This window comes from Lepidochelys kempii, chromosome 1, assembly GCF_965140285.1.
Source record: "Lepidochelys kempii isolate rLepKem1 chromosome 1, rLepKem1.hap1, whole genome shotgun sequence".
Classification (NCBI taxonomy): domain Eukaryota; kingdom Metazoa; phylum Chordata; order Testudines; family Cheloniidae; genus Lepidochelys; species Lepidochelys kempii.
Genome location: NC_136380.1, coordinates 59,022,441 through 59,048,950, shown reverse-complemented (window position 1 = coordinate 59,048,950; position 26,510 = coordinate 59,022,441). Strand labels below are relative to the sequence as shown.

The window sequence follows — 26,510 nt, the reverse complement described above, 5'->3', positions numbered from 1 at the left end:
AATAAATGTTTTCAGCAAAATATCTTATCTTCAGTTTACAGAAACTACCACATTAACTGTCAGAATACAATTTCCAAGAAGTACATTTGATATTTCTGGTTAAGTTACAGTAAATGCTCCAATTGCCCTAAGAGGATTTTGAAAGTTTATGACATTTTAAGATTAGTACTTTTATTACTGCTTCACACACAACTCGTCAAAATGATCTAGTGTGTTTGAAATTTTATTTCAGAAAGGGAAACCAACCTGCCTTAAGGATCCAAAGTTGGACAAACAATAGTATTAGAGACCTTTTCTCCCTGCAGTTTTATGTCTGGGTCCCTTCCTTATGTCCTCTTATTTCCTGATATGATGTGTTTTAAAGGTCAGAGTAACTTCTCTGATTAACTATTACTGAAACAGAATATAAAAAACTGAATTCAGTTATTTATGCTCTTCTTCAACAGTGCAACTTCAGCTCTTTCATGTAGATCTAAACATGAATAATTTTGTATTTCCAAAACAGTAGTACTCTAGACAAGTCTAAGTAAACAACATGTGCACCCACTTGAGTATGTGAGAGTTACTGCAGGCCAAGAAAGAAACAAACTATAAAACTGCATGAAACGGTGGGACATCTGTAGAAGGTTGTGTTGCTGTAGGAAACCAGCACATGATACAGTTTGAATATTTTAAAATGTAACAAGTTTAGTTTATACAGGTATCCTGAAACAAACAAACAAACCAACCAACCTTCTTTACCAAGCAGAAGTGGTATGTCAAAAACACAAATGGCATTTCATCTAGTTGCAATCACTGTTTTTCTTTACTGCATTAACTTCTTTGAAAGGCTTGAAATCTTTCCCTGTCAAACTCCCCCCATTTTTGTGCAGACACTGGTTTTATTGCTGCTCATGAGTCTAGCAGTCATTTTCTTAAAATCTTGTCTATACAAACACTTAGTCATTCCCCACCCTGCAAGCTGGGCTATAAATCTACCCCTCCCTAGTCTGCTGCTGGGCACTAAAGTTCTGTAGCACTCAGTGATCCTACCCTGCTTTGAAAGAGGAGTAGTTCAAAGGGCAATGTGGAACTTTTAGTGCATAAGAGTAGGGTCTGCACCGATTCCTAGTGTACAGGTTAGTGCATGGGTAGATTTTCACCCCAGCTTGCCACATGTAAATGAGCCCTTAGAAAAAGACTGGTTTCAGAGTAGCAGCTGTGTTAGTCTGTATCTGCAAAAAGAAAAGGACGACTTGTGGCACCTTAGAGACCAACAAATTTTTTAGTCTCTAAGGTGCCACAAGTCCTCCTTTTCTTTTTAGAAAGACTGTGGTCTAAACTATACTTCAGAACTGCAATTTTTATCCTGTAAGTTACCTATTTCTCTCCCCTCATCCCCACAACGTGCTAATAAGGAAGTCATAAACAGCTGTTCAAGAATGGTCAAAGCAATTCTATGTAGGCTTTAGATTATAATAAAAAGTAAATAGGTCAAAGGCTAAGATCCTAAATATAAATGTTTTATTAGTTGTCTATAAAGCCAGATGAGTTTTTACAGAAATCTGAAGTTGGCTGGATATTTTATTATGGTAGGGCTACATACATCCTTAGGGGTCAAGCAAAATTTGTCATGCTAATGGATAAAGGTTTTATTTTACAAAGTAATCCCAAGGAAACAATTATCTTCAGTTTATATAAAAAGCATTTATACACTACAGCAATTTACACAGTGAATGTACTTTGTAATAAAGCTCCATCATTCCAAAGGTGGGTCCTAGAAAACACCATGAGGCTGAACCTACTAACATCAATCACTGTGATAGTATTTACTTTTATTCTTTTTAAGTTTCATTTAATTCAAGAAATATTTATTTACCTGTTTTCCCCAGTGGTTAGTTGGAGGAGTCTCTTGTTTAGCTGTCCAAGGATATTTTAGGCCATCAGTCCAGTTTTTGAATGAATACCTCACCTGTCTAGGATTACAGTCCCAAATGTCTACAAATATTTTTTCATTGCTGTCTGAACTGGAGTCTCCGGAAACTCATTTAATACTGGCTAACAACGGATCCAATTCCAAGATCAATAGGAGTGGTGACAGCAGCATCCTCAAATCATCAAAAACAAAAAAAAAATATAAAACTGTTACCACCCAGGATGGATTTAGTGTCCTCACACTGCTGTTCGAGCACACACTTATACAGACACACATGCATTTTGGTTTCCAACACCAAGTCAGTGCACTTCTGAAGGCTTGACCTTTAAGTGCAAAGGAAAGTAACTTGTGTTGCTGTTTAATGAGTAATGTGAATGAAAGCTAAATAAATATATTTTTACTATGTGTGCATATAGCAGTGTATAAATATACTATTAAATTGTCCAGGTCAAGAATTAAATGCATAAAATCCTCATTGAATGAACAAATGACGACATCTGCATTTTATCCTCAAAACAGACATCACTGCAGAGAAGTTCTCTCAAAGAGTTAGTTCCATATGGTCTCTACTACAAAAATAAAAAAGCTGCCTGAAAGAAAACAGCCCAAGCTTGGTGTGCAAACTGAAATGCTGCTTAGGGCAAAGAGACTAAAGGGTGATGGACACTGCTCAGAATTGGTTTTCCTGTGAGACTCCTCTACAAATGCAGCCTTGTTTCCTTAGTCACTGAATGCAGACTATTTAGTAGAGGAGTGCAGATGCCCAAATTTTCATTTCACAGGCAATTGTGATTTTGAAGTTTCTTGCACACTGAACTTTATGAAAACCTGTTTAGTCTCAGCTGAAAATGTTTCATTTACTGTGTCAGAATTTCTTATAAAACAATGGTCCCAAAAATCAAAAGTTGAAACATTTTGTTCCAAAAGTGCCAAAATAATATTCTGGCCTCATCAAAATGCGTTTTCAACCATTTCTAAATGAAACGGGTATGTTTGTTTTTACAAAAGGGCATTTTTCATTCCAGCTAAAAGTTCCATCAGAAAAACTTTTGACCAGCTCTACTAGTTAGTGACACAGCAGATTAAAGACTATTTCTAGTGGTGGGCTGAATCTGGTTTCTATACCATCATTTCTAAGCACCTCACAAGTTAATAGTTTTACCCTCACAAAACCCCTGTGAGGTAGGGATGTGCTATTATCCCCTTTTGACAGAGGAAGAACTGAGACATAGATTAAGGATACCTGTACCCAGCAGCTGGGAGATGTTATTGCCAGCTTGGGTAGATGTACATGCACTGGCTCTGCTTGAGCTAGTGCCTAAAAATAACTGTGGCCACAGCAGCTCAGGCTAGCTATCCAAGTACGTAGTCAGGGGCTTGGGTAGGATTATTCTCAGATGACTAGCCCAGGCCACTGCTCATTCCAGGAATACTAGAGATTTTTGAGCTGTTCTATTCTGTTTCCTAAGCACAGCACTAAAAACATCACTTTGCTGTCATTAGCTAAACATTGTGGCAGAATTAAAATAAAAGTATCTTAATTGGCAGCAGTGTAGAACAGAACAGACCCTGAGAGAGCAGAGAGAAAGATACCTACGGCAAGTAAGCATGCTAGGTATTGTGCAAATACAGAACAGAAATAGGATTAATGAGCATGTGTATGTACGTCTGGGTTAATAAAGGTGTGTGTTATAAAACAATGTAACATTCATATGTATAAAGTTGAAGATTTAAGATTGCTGTCAGGACTGCACACTGCTGATCACCGTATGCAGGGTGCAACACTTAATACTGTTCTAATTGTATGACATTGCAATTGGGATATTTTAAAATCTGTATTAAGGAACTGTGTTAAGGGATTTATTTCCAGCGCTTTATGCTTAGATTACATTGTAGCCAGGGATTAGCAGTGTGCTACTGTAATAAAAGATACTTTTCCAAAAAAAGTACCGCCTGTGTATCTATCAATGCTATTGATAGGCTGTATCCGAGTCCTCCCAAGGGTAACTGGTCTAAGATATTCTGAGGAATTTTTCTAAAAAGGAACTGCTAGTAAACCCAAGTCATTCCCTTTCACCCTGCAGAAACCAAGTAAAAGTTGGGAGGCTACCTGTTAGGGAACCTCTGCTAAATCTAGGAGGGGGCAATAGATAAAGCTATTCTGGTGGTACCGTGAGTCTGTTTTTGGGGTCACCCCAGGATGGTCACGCTGCAATTTGTAGGTGCTAACTGGAGCAGAGTAAGCAGATGTATGGAACCAGAACTAGCAATTACACCTCCCAGCTGCTGTGTAGACATGCCCAAGGGCACACAGGATGTCTATGACAGAGCAAGGCTAGGGCGGTGTCCTAACCATTGGCCCATCAGTTTGTGAAGCCAGTTCTTTTAACAGAAATTAGATTAAGTAATTTACATACAAATTAGTCTTTACCATAACAGAAACCAAAACTGATAAACATTTTATAATCTCAGCATTCTGTGTCACAGTGCAAAAGTCTTTCCACGTAAGAATTAGCATACTGAAACCTTCTCCACCTATTGCTTTAGGAAGTATTTGAATGGCACCTGGTTACCACTTGAAAAGACTTTCAGTTTAACTTTCCTTATTTAATCATTGAATTGATTTATAAGTTTCCCTATCCCTCCTCCCACACATATAATTCATGTCAAGCACCTGTCTTATCTGTAAATACTGGCAGAAAAGTCAACTGATAATTCCTTTTCATTGAGTTTCTTTTTCATGGCAGGTGAAGAGGTGTGTTTCTGAGCAGCGAAACAAACAGTGAAATAACTCATTACATGACAAAACCAATTAGAAGTTAGTGTTCCACTGGAAAGGTGGAGGTAAAGTCCCTGGAAAAAAGAACCAATTATTTTTCATCCGAGAAAATGACTTTAAGAGTCAAGAACTCAAAACTAGCCCTTTAAAATAAGTCCTTCATACTTAAATTCAGCATAGCCTTCTCTTGAGCCATGGCTGCTCCTAATTTACAAAGTATCCATTCTGTGGCTTTTTCTTTATATTAGGGGCTCTTAAGAGGAATTTGCATGATATATTCCTTTATCCTATATTTAGCAAAACAAGCTTCTAGCTCAACACTTCTCTAGAGGGGGTGATAAATTAACCAGAAAGGAACCTTCTTGTAGCACATTTACTTTGATTGACCTTAAAGGTGCATAATGAAGCTTTAGCAACCACCAGCTTCATGCTATCCAGTGAACTCAGATGAAAATGTTAAAAGAGCTGTTTTTGAAAATATTTCAAGGGAGAAAACACTATTTTCCATTTATATTCCTTGAACAGTCCACTTGATTTTAAAGGAAAACTTAATTTTTCCATTAGGATTTTTTTTAAACCTAAGTTGTTGGCAGATTGTTTATATCTATTGTTTATTCTATACCATACCCATCTTCACAAAGCTTGTGCATTAGGCTACATGGAAGCTTATTAAATCCGCCCATCAACATTAACACTGACTTTAATGGATGTTGTCCTCTTTTCTTCCAGGCATTCTGAGTGCTGATAAGTTTTTCAAAGAGGAAATGTTCCCATGATGAAAGTATCTTTCTTTGAAGCAAGCATTCTTCAGTTTTTAAATGCTCCTACTCTGCTTGCTTTGCTAATGAAGTTCTTCAAGAGGTCATGGTCCATTTCTGCAAAGCCTGTAGTTTGTGTAACTACAGTCAAGTGGTTTATACAAAACCTGAAGCAAAATTCTTCTAAGTCCTAGAAACAAAATAAGGTTATGAGTTATTCAATAAGATATTACAAATTTAAGTGAGCATTCACATCTTGGCTGTCTGTTTCATCCCAACAATATCCACATGAAAGTTTACAAATGCTAAATAATACTAGAACACAACATTACAATAGCAAGGCCAGAAACTTGTCAAGGCCGCTACCGCTGTTTTGACTGGTTACAGCTGCCATCTGGCTATTGTTCTTCCTAAAACTCAACTCAAGGCCACACTTCCTTGACCCATATCTACTGAAAACAGCAAGATGATTGAAGCAAGAGTAGCACAGTAATAGTATGTTGGAGAAAAGGTAGAGTGAAGGGGTGCCCGACCTTGGATACAAAACGGATTGGAAGAGAAGAGTGGGTGAAGGCACTCCTACCCTTAGATTTCAAAGTAGAAAGACAAATATGAAAATATTTGCAAATGATGTCATGCATAAACTAGGGGTTCTTAGAGTAGCTTCAGCGATATATTCCACTTATGTGTAAGTGTGCCTAGGCCACTGGAGCTGGAGAATTTTGCCTAGGAGGAGCCGTAGAGGGGCACCACTTGCACCTTGCAGCCATAGTCCCTCACCTGGTTATGTGTGGCAGCACCATTCCATCCCCCCTCAGTGTCTTCTTACTATCCATGGCTGGAGCTGTGTATGGTCTTAACCTCACACTCTCTCACGCATTTAGTGTTTTTTCTAGTTATATGTAATTAGTTATACCCTAAGATTAGTGTGAGTTGTATGTAGTTACGTGATGCCCTCACCAGGGTTTACACATTACCTGTTGTGTGTGGGAGCAATTCCTAATAATGATCCCCACATACAGTCTTTGCTGTGCTTCGATGAGGCCCATGTTCGGTCTGTAGATTGTTCATGAAACGGACTCAGGTGGATAGGAAACTTCAAACATGTGCTGTTTTAGGCAAACAGGCCATGCGATCTGCTTCAGCACTGAGAGCCATGTCAGATCAGAGGTCATTGCTTTTGGGTTCCAAGAATGCTGCCGCCTCGTGCTCTGAAGCAGGGGAGGAGCCATTCTCTGTTGAGTGCACTGAGGAAAAAGTTCACATAAGACCAAATGAGACTGTTCCAGGTCTCGTGGACTCTCCTGCCTCCCCAGGAAGAGCATGGACAGGCATGGAGTTAGTGCCGGCGCATGGGATGGTGTGGGTGCCTCTTACTGATCCCCGGCACTGAGCAGGGGCGTTAGAGACCTGTATCATCAACTCCAGTTCTGGTTCCGAGGTATCTATTGAGTTCGGTACTGACAAGGGAGATGCCAGCACCGACTGTTTTCTTGCTGGCATCATGCCAAGTGGCTACAGTCCTCCTTTGACTTTCCATCCTGACCTCTCCTTTGGTCCAGGACTTGGCAAGGACTGCATTGTTCATAGCCTCGTTGCCTGGACGGGCCACTGAACCCTCGGGTCTGTTGGCACTGCAGCCTGATATTTCCCCTTCCACAGTCTGTGGAAACAGGGCCAGTACCGGGCTTGGTGCAAGAGTCCTGGGCACCAGGAAACTTCTCAGCACCGTTGCAGCTGGCACTGCAGATGTTACTAGCGTGACTTTCAGCTGTTTTGGTACTGCTGCTGACTTCGGGGTCCACACCGCTTCTGGCACTGGCATACCTGGTGCCGGGAATGTAGTATGTGAGCAGGGAAAGAGTACCACTCTCCAGGGTGCTCTGCCAAGAGGCGATCAGGTTGTGGCAGTTCTGCATTGACAGGAGAAGAACTCTGGTAGCCGATCACTTGCCTGGGGTCCAGAATCATCTTGCAGACCATCTCAGCAGGAATTTTTCCCTCAACAAGTGGTCTTTGAAGCCCAGTGTTCTACGAGTCATCTTTGCAGCGCGGTGCTTCCCAATGAGCAACCTGTTTGCCACAGGGTCAACAGGAAATGCTGGCTGGCTGGGGCCTCAGTCCAGGCTCCGTGACCAATGCCTTCCACCTCAGCTGGCAGTCGGCTCTTCTGTGAGCTTTTCCTCCAACTCCGACCATTCCACAGATCATCTTCAAGCTGAAAGCAGAAGGGGCCAAGCTCATCCTCATTGCCTTGGCATGGCCAAAGCAGTGCTGGTTTTCCTACCTCCTCACACTGTCGGTTCAGCCTCCTGTATTCCTTCCTGTCCATCCTGACCTGCTCATGCAGAATCACAGCACACTCTGCATCCCACGCTCAGCTCTCTACATCTCAAGGCATGGCTGCTCTGTGGTTGAATAAGGAAGAGAAATGCTCAGTGGTTGTTTGACAGGGTCCTACTCAGTAGTAAAAACCCTCTACTAGGATAGCCTATTTGGCAAAGTGGAATTGTTTTTCAATATGGTCATTGGCCTGCAGAGTTCAGCTGATGCTGGCTAGTATCTAAGACATCTTGGAGTATTCGCTGCATCTTCAGTGGTCGGGCCTTTTGCTTAGCTCATTGAGGGAGCATCTATCGGCGCTCTCAGTCTTTCATCCATCCATTCATGTATCTAAAGTGGTTTCTCCATTTATTGAAACCAGGTGGTATATTTACTTGTATTTTTTCCTAAGCTGCATTCATTTCCAGAGGAGGAACAGCATCTTCACACACTGGACATCAGACGATTCTGGCCTTCTATCTGGACAGGACTAAACCCTTTCTGGCTGCATATGACATAAACAGATGAGGTGAAGACTGTATGAAGGGACAGGCAGTCTCCTCCCAGAGGATTTCTAAGTGGATAACTTCCTGCATCAAGACTGCATATGAATGGCTTTGACTACGCACCGGCTACAGGAGCGAGAACATTCTGCAAGAGCACAAGCTATGTCAATAGCATTCTTAAGTGACATCTCGCTGTTGGATATTTGCAGGGCTGATGCATGGCTGTCAATATATATAGTTACAAACCATGACACATTACCATGGCATTCAGAGCAGATGCAAACTTTGGGAAGGCAGTCCTTCAATCCTTGTTGAGCTAGACTCCAAGCCCAATGCTGCTGGAGTACTGCTTGTGAGTCACCTAAGGGGAATACATGGCTGCATCTATTTGAAGAAGAAACCGTTGCTTACTGAAACTGTTGTTCTTTGAGATCTGATGCAGATGTTTATTCCGCGACACACCCTCTGTCTCCTCTGCATCAGAGGCTGCTCTCTGGCTGTTCAGCGTGAAGGAACTGAGGAGGGTTGGGTGGCGCGGCCTCATTTAGCCAGGGGAGAGGTTCTGGCCATGAGGCGCTAGTGCTGCCCTCCTGTTGGTACTGCTAGGCAGAATTCTCCGGCTCTGGTGTGCTAAGTGTGCACGCACCTAAGTGGAATACACATCTGCATCACCTCTCAAAAAATCACAGTCAAAGTGAGTAACTGTTTCTCTTCACTCCACTGTTGTTCATGGGGTCGCTTTTAGAATATGTGGAAGACTACAAAAATGTTTGTGAATTTGGAAAGTTTCTGAATTTTAGTACAAATGATTGATACTGAAAATGTGTCATTCATTACTCTCCTGTTTAAAAAGTTTCAATCATCCAGTCAGCTAGCATACCCTGTGATTGACTAGTCTGCAGTGGGTTTGGTAATCTAAGTGACCACCTCAAAAACAACAGGATGAGATTTGTTCATATGAACTATATGATGAATCCTTATGCATCACCAGAAATCAGGATCATGACACAAATGTGAACAGGAGACAGCTAATGTGTCAACCTTCAAGTTGAAATACAATATAAAAAAAAATGCAAAAGGTGCAACCATATGCAATTACTCTAAAAATTATTTGTACACACAAAAATAAATGCATCATCACACAATAAAGCCTTCAATTTTCCTAGTGTATCCCTGGAAAAAGGCTAATGATTCCTTCCCTTCTTTACCCAAATTAACTTCAACATCTGCAAAATTTGTCAAAGATACAATTTATTTTCTAGCCATTGTGGGACCCCAAATTAACTGCCTCCTCTACCCCGAATATTTAACTTAATAAAAGGACATGTTAGCCTCAGAAGGATGTAGATATACATGTTGACCTCTGAATTTGCATCTCGTAACGTGCAGAGAAAAAAACAGCAGCTGGATTAGACATGATGGTAAAAATAACTGTCTTGTCCTAGACTTACTAGTACAAGTGTTAGATCAATAGTGAGATTTTCTGAAAATTCTCAGCATACGTACACCCAACGTGGATGACTGTCATATGTTTTGTAAACCATGCAACAGTAACTGCACTCAGTAACTGCACTCACTCCTTGCCCATTCAACCTGCTAGCAGTGGCAGCATTCCCTCTCTTTATGCACTGATACCTGTCCCCTTTGCAGCTTGTTCCTGTGTAAATAACTTCCGCAGAAGGAAAAGGAATTAACCTATCCTTTGCAGCAAGCACATTACAGATAGAGTTAGCTTCAAGGCAATATTTTGACTTCATGATTCACAATCTGCAACCTCTTTGAAGCTTGTTGCAAAAAGAATGTACTAATTCTAGTCAGGTTTCAGAGTAGCAGCGTGTTAGTCTGTATTTGCAAAAAGAAAAGGAGTACTTGTGGCACCTTAGAGACTAACAAATTTATTTGAGCATAAGCTTTCGGGAGCTACAGCTCACTTCATCGGATGCATTCAGTGGAAAATTCTAGTCAGTTTCCCTCTGTGTGAAGTACACAAGTATTGCAAACTGGGCAGGAGGGAAGCGGGGAACTTCAAAAAATGCTAGTTAATTTCCCGTTGTAGTCCTTTCCATGGGTTAAATGCTTCTAGTCTGCTGCCTCCGCAGAGATGCAATTAAAGCCAAAAAAGAAGACCAACAGCTATAAAAGTGGGATAAGTGGGGAAAAAATGCCCAGAAGGAAAAGGCATGGAACCACAAAAAAGTGTGTGTATGGTGGGGAACAACAACAACAAAAAAGATGAACAGGAAAGGCCAAAAATACAGAAGGAAGTGGCAAGGGTAGGGGGGAAGGGTGTGCTTGGGAAATGTAATGACATCTTAGATTTCATTCCAGATTATATTCCAGGAATCCTACTGTTAGAGCCTGGGCAATTATAGATTGTACTAAAAGAAAATTATAGCTTGTCTAAAAGAAAATTAAGGGAGGTTGCTTCCCTGTTATACTGAAAAAAAAATCTCTTCACTGGCCAGTCAGGGAATGATGTTTAATAATTTTGCTGGTTAGAAAACGGTAACTTTTAATTTGTAGTATAAATAACAGCTAATTAATCTTCAATCCAGCCCACAGTATATTAGAAATGTGCTATAAAAATAGCAACTGCATAGAACTACTCTTACAAACAGACAATACTTCAGCAAGCATTTCCACAATTTTCGAAGTATCCTATTTGTGACTATTACTTCTGGATGTATTTATCTTTGGTAAAGTAAATTGAGTCAATTTATTTTCATATTAGGGCTGAGAACTGCAGCATATTCCCATCTTTTACTTGTGTTGATTACATAAAGTGAAAATAAATTAGAAACTGAACATTGGTACCTTTTCTAATGGCTAAATATAGATTTATTTTATGAACTGATGATTTCTAGAGAGAAATTTCATGTTTTACATTTTTGCACCTTATAGTTTTACAAAGCATTTACAGCTAAAGTGCTGACACACTATCCTATACTTTCACTATTTCTGCAGTTTTAACAGTGCTTACCTCCTTCAGTTTATAATCAATGGCTGTGCTAAAGGACAATACAAAATTTCTGAAAGAATATTACAGTTGCTAATTAAAACTGTGAATCATAGAAGGTAGAGCTGGAAAACATGCATGAGGTCATCCAGTCCATCCCTGTCACCACCTGTTTCCTACAATATATTCACGGGCGCTTTGTCCAGACTAGTTTTACATGTTGCATGACACACATAATTGCACTTGTAATAGTTCCAAGTGAAACAGGTTGATCAAAGCCTTTTCTGATGTTGACAAGTAGAATTAAAGGTGTAGAATATTTTTACGGTGAGGCAGTCTATTTAGAAGTTTCTATAACAAACTTCAAATGAAAACCTATCCTATTAAGAGTAAAAGTTGCTGTGCTTCCCCATACCATGGTATCTTTCACTTCAGTGTCCACACTAAAACTCCGACCCTTCCTTTCTGTCCCTAATATCACAATTATTAATGCCCTGGTCATCTTCTCTTTGATTACTTAATGGCATCTTCACCAACCTCACTCTCTCCCCATACTGCTCTGCCTCCGGCCAAAATTATCTTCTTTTGTCAATCCGACCATGTCACTGCCCGCTTCCAACCCCTCCAATATTAAATGTACACTTCTTGTCTCCCCATCTTCAAGCTCTGCACAAATGAATCCCAATTTATATCTCATTTTTTATCCTGTCATACTTATATCATCAATGATGACAGTTTCAACACTCCCGTCTTCTACTTCCATTTTTGCCCCTTCTTCCTCACTGCCCTCTATGCATGGAACAGCCTACCAATCCAGCTCCGCCAAACATGTACATTCTTCTCATTTAAATCCCTCCCTACAGGCTTTTTTAGAAAGGCAAAACTAAACAAAAGAAATAATAAAGTTCTCAGTTCAGCGCCGTCCTTTGGGTCTCCCAGTGTGACTTGACTTCTTACTAAGGACGAAGCTGTAAATTATAAAAACCTGCCAAGCTGACAGATTTAACTGGTTTTACAAGTAATTAATAAACCAAGATATTAGCACTAGTGAATATTTTTGGTGTTCAGTCAGCACACCCATTTACTCACATACTCCCCTACCAACCAGATGTCTGCTTAATTCAGTGGTGAATTTGACCCTACTATTATACTGGAATCAATGGATTGGCAACTGTTTTGGCCAGTAACAAATTTAGTCTCAGTGCACATACTTAACTCGTGTTAATATTTGTGGGAGTTTGATGTATTCATGAAGGGCCCTTCTTTAACTAGCTGGTCAGGTTGAAATGATATATTAAGTCTAAAATTGATATTCAAATATCTTGTAAATACCAAACTACAGATATTTTACAGACAGAATAGTACTGAAAAATTAAGAAAAGGCAAACTTCTTTCACAAAATAAAATGTGAGCATATTTGCAAATAAAACATTTTTTTAATTAGTGCCCATTACATGATTGGTGCTTTCTAGACATTCCCTGCTCACAATCCATAAATAGACAGATGAGAAGACACAGGATAGGGGAAAAGGACCAACAGGCAATTTGTTTACATGTCAACATGATTCACTGTAAACAGCATAGCAAAAGTCAATCTCGGAGAGAGGAATAAATCCATACAGAAAACGGCCTTACAAGATAGCCCAAGGAGGTGATATCCTGTGTAGGGGACGATGTGGAAGGTGGTAGAGAGAGGACTGTGCAAAAAGCTGACAAATGATCAGTGAAGGTACATTGGAAGAACATGGTCAGAAGGTGATACAAAACTCAAAGGTGGATAAGTGGCATTGGCAGAGTTATGTACTGAGTGGCGATGAGAAGCTTAAATGTCATGCCATAGCAGATGAGGAGACAGTGAAAGAATTCAAAGAGGAGACTGACACAATTGAGTCGGCGGGCAAGGAAGATGAAATTAGCAGCTGCATTTTGTAGGGACTGAAAGGGGAAATGTGCATGCTTAGGGAAGCCAGAGAAGTTGATTACAATAGTCATGTGTGATGGTTCATTAATTGCAATAAATAGTTACCATAAATAGTTCCATGTCTCAGAAAAACAGTTCTCTCTCTAAGGAACTTCTAGTACAAATAAAAGTTTTCCATACCTCAGCTTCATATTTGACTGCAGCTGAAAGAAGAGCAATTGCATTCTCCTCACAAATGCTTTGTTTGATAGTTTGCTGGCAAAGCTTTTTCAATCTATTTTCTCTATAGAATGTTGCCAAATCTAGCAGCCCTGTTGAGAATTAGGTAGAAAATTCACAGATATTTGGTTGTCTTTATGCAAGCCATATAAACTTGTATTTCAGATTTATCAGTTTGTTTCTCTATGATTCTATGATAGACTTTTACACAAAACCTCCAAAAAGGCTTTATGCAAACTGAAGAGTTCACACTTATTAAGACACAAATTCTCCATCTTTTTTGTTGTTTGCACCACATTTTACTAGAGGTTATTTAGTGAACCATCTCTCCTCTCTTCAGTGATCATCTGGGCCAGCTCCCTTCTCATTTGTGGTCAAATAATGTCTGTGACAACTACATCAAATGGAAAGGTAATATTAGGAAGGTATAAGAGGCTTTTAAAAACTGTTTTTAATATGAGAAATAATGGTCCTTTTTGAATACAATCTACATTTGCTGTTCATTTCATCATCCCCTCCCATTCTTTCTGTCCCTCTCCTCCTACTGCATGATTCTCCGCTGCATGGATCACCTCATCCATGTACATGTGATGGAGCATAAAAGAAGGTTTAAAGGATAGTAAAATAACAATGAACAGGATCAACCCCATCTTTCTAGAATCTGTTAAAACAAACTTTAAAGTTCTCTCTTAACAATAACTTGACATTATTTGACTTTATGCCAATTACCTATTGCATCCTCAGGTGGGAGACTGATGCTGTCTGTGTACAAATATTCCAGGAAGGCTCGGTAAACTTGATAAGAGAATTCACTCATTTCAATAATATCATCATCATTGTTATTTAATATGGAACGAAAATGCTCACACCTAAGGAACAAAAATAAGACACCCATGGTGAATAGTTAAGTTTGGTAAATTAACACAAGTAAGGTGTCTATATCAATCATAAAGATGGAGAATAAAATATAGAGTGCTGTGATAACACCATGAGATTTTTTCTTTTGGTGAAGTAGGGAGGAGTCCATTAAACTCATTGTAATTCTTTTACATGATTTATATTTTAAGTATTATACTGATTCTATTCCCTGCCTCCTTTTGCAAATACATTTTAGGATTAATTAAGACCATTCTTATTCTTGAAGATCTGTTTTTCCATAACTTCTGTACCCTCTAGCTACATCATGTTATCAGTACTGTAGATTACATTTATTCTAATGTCATCATCTAGCTCTTGCTTCTAAATTTAATTTAAACTCATTTTCCATGTTTAAAATATTAAAACCAGAACAGTCTTAGACATATCCTTGACCATCTTTTTGTTACAATAACCAGCCTTAATACTTTAAAAACCCAGATTATGCCTGTAATATCTGTATTATAAATCTTAACTGAATTATAATTTCCCAGTTCTGCCATACAATAGTATCAATGTATTTGGAAAGCAGGTTCCTTTTCCAGTTTCTAAATGTTATTACAATACTGCAGTCAAATACTCAACCACTGAGCTATGGCTCCAACAATACTGGAAAGACAGTGCCCAGATGGATCAGTTGTTAAATCTGTTGGATAGTTTTGAAGATTCTTGAGTAACCAAGCATTTTACCCATCCCCTGTTAAAAACTTGTTCTAAAATAAACACAATTTAGGTTAAGTTTTTTCCTCCAGCATCTTGTTTACATGCCCCACCTTAGATTTTGCTTTTCTTTTAGTCAGAAGATTTTACAAGTAAACCTGCTATACATTAGCACATTATCTGGTCATAGGTCTCCATGGTACAGAAAGAGCACTACTACCACATGAATGAAAAACAAAAATCTACTTATTTATCAGTTATTTTATCTTCCTTTTATATTGGTCTAAATTGTCATCTATATATATTTTGCTTTTTATGTTATGCATTTTTCATGTCATGAAAATATATAAACATAAAATCACAAATCAATAAAATACGCAGGAGTTATAGTTTGGTTTCTCTCACGTTGTTGTGTAGGGATGTGGGACTTGAAGGGGCAGCCAAAATCCTGTACCTTTGTTTTCTGAGCACAAGGTAGGTGCATCATAGCAGTGGTAGTGACCTCCAGTGGAGCAGAACATGGGTAGAGCCCTTTAGCTCTTCTGCATTTGTGGTCAGGAATTTGGAAAGGGGGGAATGCACGCTGTGTCTTTTAAAGGGAATAGCAGTTGCTGCTCATCCACGCAATCCCCAAGTGTCCATGGATACACCTGTTTGTGTAGGCAGAATGCCTCTGGCCTCTCCCACTTGAACAGGGCCTGCCCACCACTACCACCACATGCTCGTAGCCACCAATCTCACAATTTAGTTTTAGGATTACTTATGGAACAAGGCAAAAAAACCATAACCCACTGAGTTATAAAAATGCAGCAATAAAAAGGATCTCTTAAAAGTAATGCACTCATGATAATGCTCATGAAGGGAAGCATTCAGCAATGGTGTGTTACATGCATGTTATCCTCTTAGCCAGGTATGATAATAGTTATACCTTGAGGTAATATGGCTTAATGAAGCTACTAATCTGATGTTCCATTGTCTTGTAGCCAAATATATGGATCTGTGGATTACTTACCTATAAAGAAGTTGATGTTTATTTTATGACCAAACAATAATTAGTAGGAGGAAAATATTTAACTTAGGAAGGAAGACAACACTTTCGGCAGAAAGGCCGGATGGGGTCACAGTTGGATTTTGTCCTTGTGGAACACCGTATATGGCAGCTCTGATGTCAGGGCTTTAATCTCCGACACTCGTCTCACCGATGTTATCGCCACAAGGAAAGTGACATTCCATGACAGGTGGGAAAGGGAGCAGGAGCCCATTGGCTCAAAGAGTGGGCCTGTGAGCTTAGAAAGAACCAAGTTATGGTCCCATCGTGGGATAGGAGCCCAGACCAGCGGGAAGAGCCTCTTGAGGCCTCTCAGGAATCTGCATGACACGTTGTGCCAGAAATTTTGCCCCCAGCAGTTCCCGCTGGGTCGGCTGTGGAGCCCTCTGGAGTGGCGCTTTCATGGCACTTAATATATGACCCTGCTGACATCGCCCCTCCTCAGTTCCTTCTTGCTGGCTACTCCGACAGAGGGATAGGAGGGTGGGTACTGGAAAGGACATGAACAACACATTTTGAAGAACAACAGTTACAAGAAGGTGAGTAACCGTTTTTTCTTCTTCGAGTGCTTGTTCATGTCGATTCCAATCAGGTGACTCCCAAGCTCTATTCCGGAAGTGGAGTTGGAGTTAAGAAATCACTGAAGAGAGCACCACTCTGCCGAAAGTTGCATCATCTCTAGCGTGCTGTGTGATGGCACAGTGAGAGGTGAACGTATGCACCTGGGCCAGAAACGCAGCTGAAGAGGTCTGTGCCCTTGTGGAGTGAGCCTTGAGAGGCTGAGGTGGGACCTTGGCCAGCTCATAACGTGCAGATATAGGCCATGATCCAGGAAGATAATCTTTGAGATGAGACTGGGAGTCCTTTCATATGGTCTGTCACTGCCACGAACAGCTGGTTAGATCTCCTGAACTGGAGGGATTGGAGGCCCAGGTGGTGAAGGCAACCGTGGTCTTGCGTGATCAGATTGGGATAGAGTGGTACCACCACTGACAGCTCCAGAAGCGTGGTGTACCAATGCTGGCAGGGCCACACTGGGGCCAGCAGAATTACTACAGCTCTGTCTCTGTGGATTTTCAGCAGTACTCTGTGCACGAGTTGGAATGGTGGAAAGGCATACATGAGACGGTCTCCCAAGGGGAGCAGAAATGCATCCGAGATCGCACCCGGGCTGAGTTTCTGAAAGGAGCAGAACATTGGGCACCTCCTGTTGCTCTGAGTGGCAAACAGATCAACCTGGGGAAACCCCCACTTTTGGAAGATGGAATATATGACATCTGGATGGATGGCCCACTCATGATAGTGAAACGATCTGTTGAGATCCACTAATTCGTTCTGCACACCTGGGAGATAGAACGCCTCCAGGTGAATGGAGAGGGCTATGCAGAACTCCCATAGCTGAAGGGCCTCCCGACATGTGGGGGGGGGGGGGAAGGAAGAGTGGGCTCCACCTTGCTTGTTGATGTAAAACAGGGCCATGGTGTTGTCTGTCATTACCCGCACACATTGGCCTTGGAGCCGGGATAGGAAGGTTTGGCATGCTAGCCGTACTGCTCTGAGCTCTCAGATATTGATATGCAGGAAGAGCTCATCCTGCGACCATAATTCTTGTGTCTGGAGCTCTCCCAGATGCGCCCCCCCAACCCAGAGCTGATGCATCCGTTACTAGGGACAAGGAGGGCTGGTGGCTGTTGAAGGGGACTCCCTTGCAGACTGTGCAAGGGTCAAGCCACCATTGGAGGGACTTGAGTACTTGATCTGGCACCGTGACCACAGATTCCAGGCCCTGTGCGGTATACATACATGAGCCATGCTTGAAGTGGTCTGAGCCTCAGTTTGGCATGCCATACCTCATAAGTGTAGGCTGCCATGTGACTGAGAACACTCAGGTATCCCTCACGGTAGTGGCTGGGTACTGCCTGAGGCTTTGGATAATGTCTGTCATGGTCTGAAATCGGGTCTCTGGCAGGAGCGCCCTTGCCTGCACCGAGTCCAGCACTGCATCAATGAATTCTAATCTTTGAGTCGGTGACAAGGTTGACTTGTTCACGTTGAGCAGGAGACCCAGCCTCTTGAAAGTTGCTCTGACTAGTCGGACTTGAGACTCCACCTGCTCCCTGGTGTGTCCCCTGAGTAGCCAGTCATCGAGGTAAGGATATACCTGCACCTGCCTCCTGTGGACGAAGGCTTCTACAAACAACATACACTTGGTGAATACTTTGGGGGCTGTCGACAGACCGAAGGGGAGGACCGTGAACTGATGGTGTTTGTGGCTGGCTACAAACCGTAGAAATCATCTGTGCATGGGCTGAATAGCTATGTGGAAGTACGCGTCTTTCATGTCTCCCAGATCCAGGTAAGGAATAATTGTCCTCAGGGAGACCATACAGAACTTCAATTTCATCATGAACCTGTTGAGGTCTAGAATGGGTCTGAGACCCCCCCTTTGCCTTGGGTATTAGGAAATAACGGGAGTAGAACTCCTTGCCCCGTAGCTCCTTAGGAACCTCCTCCACTGCTCCTATGGCAAGGAGCAATTACATGTCCTGGATAAGGAGCTGCTCGTGAGAAGGGTCCCTGAAGAGGGACAGGGAAGTGGGATGGGAGGGAGGGGAGGAGCAGAATTGGAGAGAATATCCCACTTCTACCACGTGGAGAACCCAGTGGTCCAATGTTATTTGGGACCATGCATGGTAGAAGTGGTACAGATGATTTTGAAAGCAGGGTTGCGGTTCCGATATGCAGTCTGACACGTAGTCCCCAGGCACACCTTCAAAATGCCTGCTTGGAGGCCGAGGAGGTGTGTGCCTGGTTCTGTGATGACGAGGGCTGGGATGGCTTGAGCCTGCCGTTCCTACCTCGTCTTCTAGAAAAGTCTAGGGAGAGGTTGAGGTTTAAAGTGTTTTTGCTGAGTAGCTGGGATATGCATCCCCAGTGACTTCATCGTCGCCCTCGAATCCTTTAGGCCATGTAGCCTGGAGCCTGTTTGCTCCGCGAACAATCCTGTCCCATCAATGGGAAGGTCCTGCAGGGTCTGTTGGACCTGGGGTGGGGTGGGGTGGGTGGGTAGGCCCGAAGCCATGAGGTCCTCTGGCATAGCCATGAGAAGGACAAGGCACGTGCTGCCGAGTCAGCAGCGTCCAGTGAGGCCTGTAAAGAGGTCCGCTCCACTGTCTTGCCCTCCTTCATAATGGCCCCAAACTTGTCCCTTGACTCTGACGGTATTAAACTTCTTAAATTTGAGCATGGAGTTCCATGCCTTAAAATTATATCTGCTCAGGACTGCCAGTTGATTAGCAATCCTGAGCTGTAGGCCCCCGCAGTGGAGTAGACCTTTCTACCAAAAAAGGTCAAGTTTTTTAGAGTCCTTGGATTTAGGCATTGGTCCCTGCCGCCGCTGCCTTTCACGTTCATTAACCGTAGGTACCACCAAGGAGCAGGGCTGCGGGTGGGAGTACAGATACACGTAACCCTTGGAGGGAACAAAGTATTTGCATTCTACTTCTTTGGCCATCGGGGGAATGGAGGCCTGGGTCTGCCACACAGTTTTGGTGTTGTTTTGAATGGTTCTAATGAGTGGCAGCGCCACTTGGGATGGACCTTCTGGGGCCAAAGTGTCCACCATTGGGACCTCCTGTTAAACCACCTCCTCGGCTTGCAAGCCCATGTTATGCGCCACCCTGCAGAGTGGGTCCTGGTGGGCGCGACTATCTACGGGTGGTCATCCTGAGACCGAAGTTCCTGGTACTGCTCCATCTGGGGAAGAGGACAAGGATGCAGGTGGGGTAAATGGGTCATCCTGGGCCTGTTGGTCCATGGGGACCTCCTGCTCGACCTGCTGTTCCGGGTGAATGATCCCCTGTTCCACTGTAGGGGCAGGGGGTCTGTGCTGGTGAAAGTGCTGTGAGCGGAATCCCTTCAGCAATTCTGGGCATGGGGTGGCTGGCCAATGCCGTCGGCAGCTTGGGCTTGGATGCCAACGACTGGGAGCCTTGGACAAGGTACCCTGGGACTGGTGATATGCCCAGGGGATCCAAAAAGGGCATTGTGCCGGTCCTTGCAATTGGGGTGACCATGGCATTGTACCCACATCGGGCTGTCAATGAGTCAACCAGTGCCGGCTCTGTTGTGAGTACCTAGACCCTGCGTTCTGAGGACAGGGACTGGAATCTAGAGGGCCATGGCAGTGCCAATCAGAACTGGCCAGGTGAGTGATGCCACGAGGAAGGGGAGCGGTGGCGAGACCTCGATCTGTATTGAGGGGAATCGGTGACGCGATTATGATCAGGGCCGGCAGCGAGACCTCAGATGATCATAGGACCGGTGCCACAAATCGGTGACCTGGCGATGCGGGCGGGCGCATCATTGTTCACTTGCTGCGGGATGGTAGCACCCTCAGCAGTGGAGGGGGCTTGTCACGGAGACTCTGAGACCATGGTGTCGTCATGGCAATGAGGTCCCGTGCGGCCTTGAAGGTGTCTGGAGTGGACGGTAGCCCCACCTCCTCTACTATATGGATTGGGGAGTCCAACAGTCCCAGGCATAATGGTACATCTTGCATGTCTGAAGTTCCCGGAGCCAACTTCAAGGGTCTCGGGGCCAGGTGTTCCTCTCTGGGTTGTGCCCATTGGCTGGGACAGCAGGGGAGGGTCTCACAGGAGATCCGCCTCTACCCTTCTTGGCGTACTTCTTTTGCAATGCCGGAGAGCGAGACCGGTGCCAGGCAGTTCCCACAGTCTTAGGCATGGGGGTCAATGGTGCTGAGTCTCTGTGCTCGGTGTCAGGTCCTGCCGCACAGAGGCGGGCTGTGGTTTAAGAGCAGCCTCCATGAGGAGCTGTTTCAACTTGAAATCCTGCTCCTTTCTGGTCCTGGGACAAAAACCCTTGCAAATCCTGCACCTATCGGCTTGGTGAGCCTCCCCCAGACACTTTAAACAAGCATCATGGGGGTTGCCCATTGGCATGGGCTTACTGCAGGACTTGAACCCCGGGGATCGAGGCATGCCCCGAGGTCCCCAAGAGGAAAGGTCAGGGTGGAAGGGAAACCCCCCCAATCCTAACAGAACTACTACTAACTAATAAAAACTAGAACAACTACAAACTACTAACATAAACTACACTAGAAAGCTAGGGGAAGTGAGTAGAACTTGTAAGCAAGCCACTCGCGGTTCCAACAACTGTCACAGGCAGTAAGAAGGAACCGAGGAGGGGCCGGGTTAGCAGGGTCATATATCGAGCACCATGAAGGCGCCACTCCAGGGGGCTCCACAGGTGACCCAACGGGAGCTGCTGCGGGAAAAATTTCTGGCAACTGTGCACGTGGCGTGCGCACACCTGATTGGAATCGACGTGAACAAGCACTCAAAGAAGAAGCACAGTTACTGCAGGGTAACTGTTCTTTCTCATTCAAGAGATTGTCCACACAGATTCCACTCTAGGTGGCTAACAAGCAGTTATCTTGAGCCTGGAGGTGAGAAAGAAAAGGCAATTATTTACAAAAATCTACAAAGTATTCAGAAAGGTTCTAACTCTTTTGTCTATGACAAAACTCTAAACTCTTAACCAACTACTTTTCATGGAAACACTTCCTAAAGCAAGGTGCACCAAATATTCAATGGGCCTGGGCACTGAAAGCTTTCCGTCTCACAGTCACAGGCAGTAAGAAGGAACTGAGTGGCGGCTGAGCACATACCCTTGGCTTTGGTGGACGCAAGGGCATGCTGGGGTGCAGCCCCAGCAGACATGGCTTTCAAAGGAATCTGATCCCACATGCATACCTAGAGTGGAATCTGTGTGGACAACATACCTTAAAGAAGAACAAGCCATTTCAAGCAAAGATGGCAGAATGAAAGTGTGTATCAGAGTGCAAGAGATGAAGGGATCACATGGAGAAAAGATAACAATGTAGGGAAGTAGTGGAGTATTAGGAAATGAGAGCAGAGATGTAAACTGAGGCAAGATTAATTAAGGTGAAGCCAAGGAGCTTGAATTTGATGCAGTAACATCCAGGAAATCAGTGAAAGGATTCAAGATGAGGAAAAGGAACATGGAGAAGAGATTATGGTAATCAAGGCAAGAAGCAGGTTTTGGCAGAGGAGGTACATTATTATCAGGAAGGGGCAGATTATTGTACAATTAAAGAGGATGAAGCAAAAAAGAGTTAGCAAGAGTGGAGATGGAATGAGAAGCAGTATGGTCAAGTGAACAGGATGCTGGGGTGGGAGTCAGGAGATCTAGGTTCTATTTCTAGTTTTGCCACTGACTTACTGTGTGACCAGTTTTGGAGATATTCTGAAAAAGTGCTATGCTTTTTGCTTCCACAAACAACAATCATGTGAAATTCTGTTCTAAAAATAAGATGCAGACTCATTTAATGGAATTTACATAACTTAATAACATCTGCATATCAATCAGTTAGATTGGAAAGTGATATTAACCTGCAAATAGTTCTGAACACAAAAAGGGAGGTCCGTCTGAAGTTCAGGCCCACCAAGTTAGTCAAAGAAATAACTAAGACATACAGGATGTGAGATTGGACAGAAGGGGATAGGTTGGAAGTAGACATGTACATTTGGGAAGCACCCAGCGAAGCAGCAGCTGAAACAATTGGAGGTGACGATGCTGCCAGCTGGAAACAGAGGATGGACAGTACCAAGGACAGAAACCTGAAAAACATGAACACCTGGGTGAGAGGGGAGGATGCAGAGCTACCAACGAAGGTGCTAAAGAAAAGATGAAGGAAGAGAGAAACAGAGGGCCCCAAATATGGAAGCCAAGAAAGGAAAGGAGGAGAAAGTGATCAACTAAGGAGAAGGCAGCAGAGAAAGAAGACAGATAAGTGTTCCTTTTTCCTAGCAAGGAAAAGGTCTTAACAAGCTTGATCACAATAATATAGACGCAGTGAAGAGGGTGGAAGCCAGACTGGAGGAGAGCAAATAAAAAGTAGGATTAGGAAGTGTGCTATGAAATTTTTGGATCCAAAGGAAGGGGAGGAGGAAATTAGGCTAATACTTAGAAAAGCAGGTGGTTTTCAGCATAGGGCCTGCTCATAATCACACAGGAAAGAAACCAAGTATCAACAGTATTAAACAGTAACTACTCAGCATGAGTAAAGTGTTGATGTTATTCCTTACCTAATTTTGAGAAGGACTTTATGAACATGAATATATTTTCCATCCACTAGAAACTTCAAGTCTGCAGTGTCAGGATTGTCAAATTCCTTCTTCAGTGATTGGGCTACTGTTAGGTGGTCATCAGGTTCTAGGATAACAAAGGTATTTAACAGTTTTGATGAATAAATAACAATGTTCCATATCTCATGATTCCTGGCTTTAAGTCAGCATATCAATGAAAGCAATGCTGTTCATAAACACAACCTTCCACTCAAGACCAGTAACAAAACAATGTTAGAGTATGGACCTCTAGAACGGGGAGTAAAGGTTATGTCACTACAATTCCTACATGACTACCTACTCCAAACAAATACATATCTCAACCAAAAAAGAAGTCCACCTATTATCTCTCAGATAAATTTGACCCTACCAGAGGAATATTTCCTATCACTCAGAAAAATCGCAACGGTCGGAGAGGTTTAATATTACAATTAATAGTAAATATTACCAAATACTTTACTTTTTTAAAATAATATTTTATCAAAGTGTTTATTTTTCAAATTATTTACTCTGGCATATGTACCAGATACATAAAACCATATTGGGATCTGCTAAAAAATAAAAAAAATCTCTGTTTTAAATACTTCCACTATGAGATGCCATTTCACATCAAGAGTAGCAAAAAAAGTGAATGCATCCATAAGTGCAGGTGAAGTGTCCTCAATATAACAGCCTTACAGATAAACATTAACAATTCTATACAGCTATTTGGAAAAATGAGCTCGCTTCAGTGATGGTGTTTAAAGAATTGCACGTATTAAATTCTGTATGTCTATGCATGTATGCACATATACACATACTACAGTCCTCTGTGATACCTCTGTGACAAGTTTATCATATAGCCTTGACATCCGCATCTGCTATCTGTCCACAAATCCATCTCCCATGGACTAGTTCTAATACTTCAACCCCTTGAGCAGCTTCAAATAGCCATTTTCTTAAAAAAAAAAAAAACTCCAAACAAAGCTGTCATAAAAATATTTCCTCCTCTTCCCAGGGACAGTGACAGCTTTTCTCTACATAAATGTCACAAATTTAAAGTCTGATATCTTGCAGCCTACAAGGCAAGAAGTAGGAATTTTATATTTTTGGAAATAGGAGATACCCAGTTTCCCCAATGGGACCTAAAGACTTACTATTAGCTCTGGAGTCACAGGATTTGATATTATGACATTATTAGGACATTTTAATATCTAGAAGTATTTTAGGTTATTTTTAAAGGATTTTATTGCTACCTTTGGGTTTATACAATTGGACTCAAGGTAACTAAGGCACCTGGATTTACAGGTAGAAAAATAAATAAAAAATTCCCAATGTTTTAAAAATAAAAAACATTTCTAAAATAGTTTTTCTGTAATGTGGCAGATACACAATATGATAGTGTGGTTAAAAGTTTTACTGCTCTCATTTAGGATGGCCTGCATAGTTCACTCCAGTCTCTACTACTTGTGAGCAAATATAGTCACTTAAAACTCATACGAATAAAAGCTTTACACTTCCTCACCTTTTCCTATAATATATGCCAGTAATATATGAGAAAATACAGTGTGTATTTTCTTTGCAAGATTTAAATAAATAATTGCTCAACTTTTTATAGCTGATATCTGCATATGTTTATTTTTAAAAAGAACTGACAAGTTGAAAGTAGATGTTTATTGGTAAAGAAAAACTCAAATGGTTTTAGAAGACTGAGTTTGAAATTCATATAACTTAGCACATTAAGTAGAATTATCACAACATTTAAAAATACGACATACTTTGCCTGCTTTGCTGTTTCCTCCTCAACTTAGTGAATAGGACAAAACACACCTTCACTGTTGTCTGATGTAACAAGTACATCCCCTTGGAAGGGTTGATGTTCAACTGACATGTTGTTATAGATCAAAACAATGCTGCAGCATTTTGTTGCGGAAGCCAAAAACAACAGAGTTACTTGCAAATATAAATGTGTGTCATTAAAATATTACCAGCTGACCTCTATAGAACTGGTCAGCCAGAGGACACAAAGGTAGGGCTAAGTTATGAAGCATTTCAAAGATAAAGACAAGAATCTTGTATTTGATGCACAGATGAAGAGGGAGTCAGTGGAGGGACACAAAGAGGATGATGACATGATCAGAAAAATGAACCAAGAAAATTATTTTAGCAGCAGCATTTTGAAAAAGAGTTGAAGGGAGCAAGTTTGCAGTATTCAAAGCCAGAAAAGAGGAGGCTGCAATAGTCAAGATGTGAAATGATGAGGACTGGGACAAGAGTTTAGTTGCGTGAGCAGAGGAAAGGCCATGAAATGTCATGAAAGAAAAAGCAGCAAGCTTTAGAAATAATCTGAATATGTGGGTCTAGATGAAAGGGCTAAGTCAAAGTTCACACTCAAGGTACATGCCTGAGTGAGAAGGACTGTAGTGTTGTACACAATGATGGCAAAAGTGTGGATACAAGAGAGATTGGAAAAATTAACAACTCAGTTTTGGACATGTTTCATTTATGAGGATGACTGAACATCCAAAAAGATGTCAGAAAGAAAGGCTACGGAGATAATTCATCAGTAGAACTGTAGATTTGCATGTCATCACACAAAGATGGTAGTTAAAACCATGCTTGCAGTTAAGAGCAGATAGAGGAAGAAGAGGAAAAGACTAAGGATGGAGCTTTTAGGGTCACCCAGAGATAGAGCGGGGGGCGGGGGTAGGAGAATGACCCATCAAATGAGACTCTGAAAGAGTAATCAGAGAGATAAGAGAAGAACTATGAGAGGACAGAACCACAAAAGACAACAGAGGACAAAATTTCAAGACATAGGTAGCAGTTGATGGTGTCAAAAGCCAAAGAGAGGTCAAGGAAGATAAAGGGCTGGTCTACACTAATGCTGTAAGTAGTTCTAAGTCATGCTACTTCAGTTGCATAACTTACATAACTGAAGTTGATGTAACTTAGGTTGACTTACAGCGGCGTCTACACAGGAGATGCTCTCCCACCAACTTACCTTCTGCCTCTTGGGGAGGTGGAGTACAGACGTCGATGGGAGAGCGCTCTGCCATTGACTTAGCTTGTCTTCACCAGACCCGCTAAATCGACACCACTGCATCACTCGCAGCAGTGCCGATTTAGCCAGAAGTGTAGACAAGCACAAAGACAGAATACAATCCATGAGATTTGACTAGAAAGAGGTCATGAGAGACTTTAGTGAGAGCACGTATCAGAGTGGTACCCGTGTTAGTCTGGATCTGTAAAAGCGGCAAAGAGGCCTGTGGCACCTTATAGACTAACAGATGTATTGGAGCATAAACTTTCTTGGGTGAATACCCACTTTGTCAGGTGCATGTAGATTAACTATAGCAG

General features: G+C 42.1%; 1 protein-coding gene across 17 annotated transcripts in view; it reads right to left on the bottom strand.

Annotated features, from left to right (window-relative positions):
* LOC140911290 (RCC1 and BTB domain-containing protein 2) overlaps window positions 1–26,510 on the bottom strand; it is an 82,925-nt gene that overhangs the window by 5,638 nt on the left and 50,777 nt on the right. For 11 of the 17 annotated variants that reach the window (XM_073343999.2, XM_073344046.2, XM_073344029.2 and 8 more), the window contains 5 exons: window positions 23,133–23,259; window positions 14,106–14,245; window positions 13,338–13,468; window positions 1,859–5,642; window positions 247–393 (listed from right to left, as the gene is read on the bottom strand). In XM_073343999.2, coding sequence (XP_073200100.1) covers window positions 5,502–5,642; window positions 13,338–13,468; window positions 14,106–14,245; window positions 23,133–23,259 — 539 coding nt within the window. In that variant the 3' untranslated portion in view covers window positions 247–393; window positions 1,859–5,501. Of the gene's footprint in view, window positions 1–246; window positions 394–1,486; window positions 5,643–6,429; window positions 7,861–13,337; window positions 13,469–14,105; window positions 14,246–23,132; window positions 23,260–26,510 lie in introns of those variants that run through there. The other 6 variants (XM_073344098.2, XM_073344056.2, XM_073344117.2 and 3 more) reach the window with 6 other exon arrangements.